This window comes from Sinocyclocheilus anshuiensis, unplaced genomic scaffold, assembly GCF_001515605.1.
Source record: "Sinocyclocheilus anshuiensis isolate Anshui unplaced genomic scaffold, SAMN03320099.WGS_v1.1 scaffold635, whole genome shotgun sequence".
NCBI lineage: Eukaryota > Metazoa > Chordata > Actinopteri > Cypriniformes > Cyprinidae > Sinocyclocheilus > Sinocyclocheilus anshuiensis.
In genome coordinates, this window is record NW_015551039.1 from 273,147 (window position 1) to 275,469 (window position 2,323).

At 34.1% G+C, this 2,323-nt stretch overlaps 1 protein-coding gene across 1 annotated transcript in view; it reads right to left on the reverse strand.

The window, feature by feature from the left end:
- The window catches only part of LOC107661434 (CD40 ligand-like), a 3,634-nt gene extending 2,343 nt beyond the window's left edge, over positions 1 to 1,291 (reverse strand). The window contains exon 1 of the mRNA XM_016451011.1: positions 1,082 to 1,291. Within this exon, the coding sequence (XP_016306497.1) occupies positions 1,082 to 1,258 (177 nt within the window). The 5' untranslated portion in view covers positions 1,259 to 1,291. The remainder of the gene's footprint in view (positions 1 to 1,081) is intronic.
- Between the last annotated feature and the right edge of the window lie 1,032 nt (positions 1,292 to 2,323).

Below are 2,323 nucleotides of genomic sequence, written 5' to 3' on the forward strand. Positions count from 1 at the left end.
TGCCGGGATAATGCATATTGTCATTGAGTCACTCCTTTGGCATATAACTCATAGAGTGAGATTGCATAATTTGTTGGGTAGTTTGGTTTTAACTTCCTCTTGAGACAGAAATGCTGGTTTTTGTTGCCTTTGTTTCTTTGATGCACAGCACGCTGCCTTGCTCATAAAACCACACAACCCAGGAAATACACCAGTGAGATCAGGCCTCGCAGTCTTTTAAGTTTAACTGTTTCTGTATATTCTGAGACAAAATAACCATTTGCATTTCATCTCAAGTTGCATTATATATATATATATACATACGCACACACACACAAGTATATTTATAAAACACACACACACACAAGTATATTTATAAAACACACACACACACACACATATATATATATAAAATACATTTTTTCTTGAGTGAATGAGCTAAACTTTCAAATGTATTTGTAAACTTGATACAGAGACACTTTATGCATTTTCTCTAAAATAAATTTGAACCTGATGAAGGCACTTTTTACATAATTTCTACCACAAAACGCATTATGAATTATTGCTACAAAATATTCTAAGTTACATATTGAAAAAAGCATCATAAGCAAAACCATTAAATAATCTGCTATTTAAAAGTCTGTTAACTTCTATTAGAATAATAACTTAATACACACACACACACACATATATATATATAATAAATGTTTTCTCGAGTGAATGAGAAAACCTTCAAATGTATTTATACATTGCTTCTACCACAAAACACATTGTCAATTATTGACTAGCTACAAAATTTTCTAAGTTACATATTGAAAAAAAGCAACACAAGCAAAATGACTGTGATATATGTTACCATAAAATAATCTGCCATTTAAAAGTCTGTTAACTTCTATTAGAATTATAAATACCTTAATATTCACACACACACACACACACACTCACACATATATATATATATATATATGTGAAGACATTTAAAATTGTATGAACTTAACCTTATATTTCACATAATTTCTTTCTTTTTTTTTTTACACCCATGTAACCTGCAGTAGATACAAACGTGAACGCCAAGAGCCACCAAGAGAAGAGCAGTTCATACCATGTTGAGTTTCTGGAACAGGCAGAGGAAGCCTCCGAAGGTCAGAATCGTTAACAGCAGTAGCATCATTGACAAAAACTTGACTAAAGGTGAGTTGCCCGCTGGCTGACGTTTGCTGTATCCTGCCCGTGGAGGCACCGGTGGGGGATTGTAGCTACTGTGAAAGGTGTTTATCATGATGAAGAGAGGACAAGTTGACAAGAAGAGATGTGTACTCCAGTGGCACCCATGCAGTTCTGAAGAGCTGCTCTCAACACAAGCTGCTCTAAACTTCCTGAAAGAAACCTTTTCACCTTTTCAGATGGGCTGAGACTTACGGCATACGTGTTTGTGCGCAATTTGGCGTAAATAAGCATGCATTCTCATACCAAGTACTAGAAAGGTCTGATTCCATGAGGTCACACATTTTTTTTGCACAAAGGTCATCGTCTTTGCAGATTCTAAATCTGCAGTTTAAATGTTCAGTTTTCTGCCTTTAACAGATTTTGTGAATAAGTATTTGTAAAGATTTTTTTAAATGAACATATCAAAACTTCACAAAGTCACAAAATGTATGAATAGCATTGCATTAGATAAAAATAGCAAACCAAGTGGCATCTTTACAATGTTAGATCTTTTCTCAGAAATAACTTTTCTGAGCAATCTTTGCAATTACATTTAACCAACTGATTCCAAAGTGATTTTTAGTGAATGTAAGAAGACGTTCCTCCTCAAGTTCACACAGGTGTCCTATCAGAGGAACCATAGTTCATCACATTGACTATGAACATGATCCGCTAATATTTGACAAACACAAAATGTCCAAATATTTTTTGTCTTTATTTAGTCAAAAGCAATGATATGTATACATTTTTAAGCTTGACTTAAGTGTCCAAATACTTTCGGGGCTTCTTTATTTTTATTTTTGGAGAGTACTCACAGCCGTGAGTATAAACACAGGAGAGACACATATGAAACCTGTTATTTATGAGCTATAACTATTTTTGTTTGATAATCAAGGTCGATAAGATACTAGTTTACCACATCTATAAAAGATCCTCGAAAATATATGAAAGACATGCTTTTCATTTTGGCTTTTGGCTTATATATACATAGCTGCCAAATTTTGACCTAATTTTAACCACCAACCGGTGGTCTCTGCTACCTATTCTCATAACTCCACTTGATCATTCCTGACGTCTGTTTAAAGCATACATTGCTGTAGCTGTAAATGAGTGAGCATCTCTGTATAGGTTTACAGTA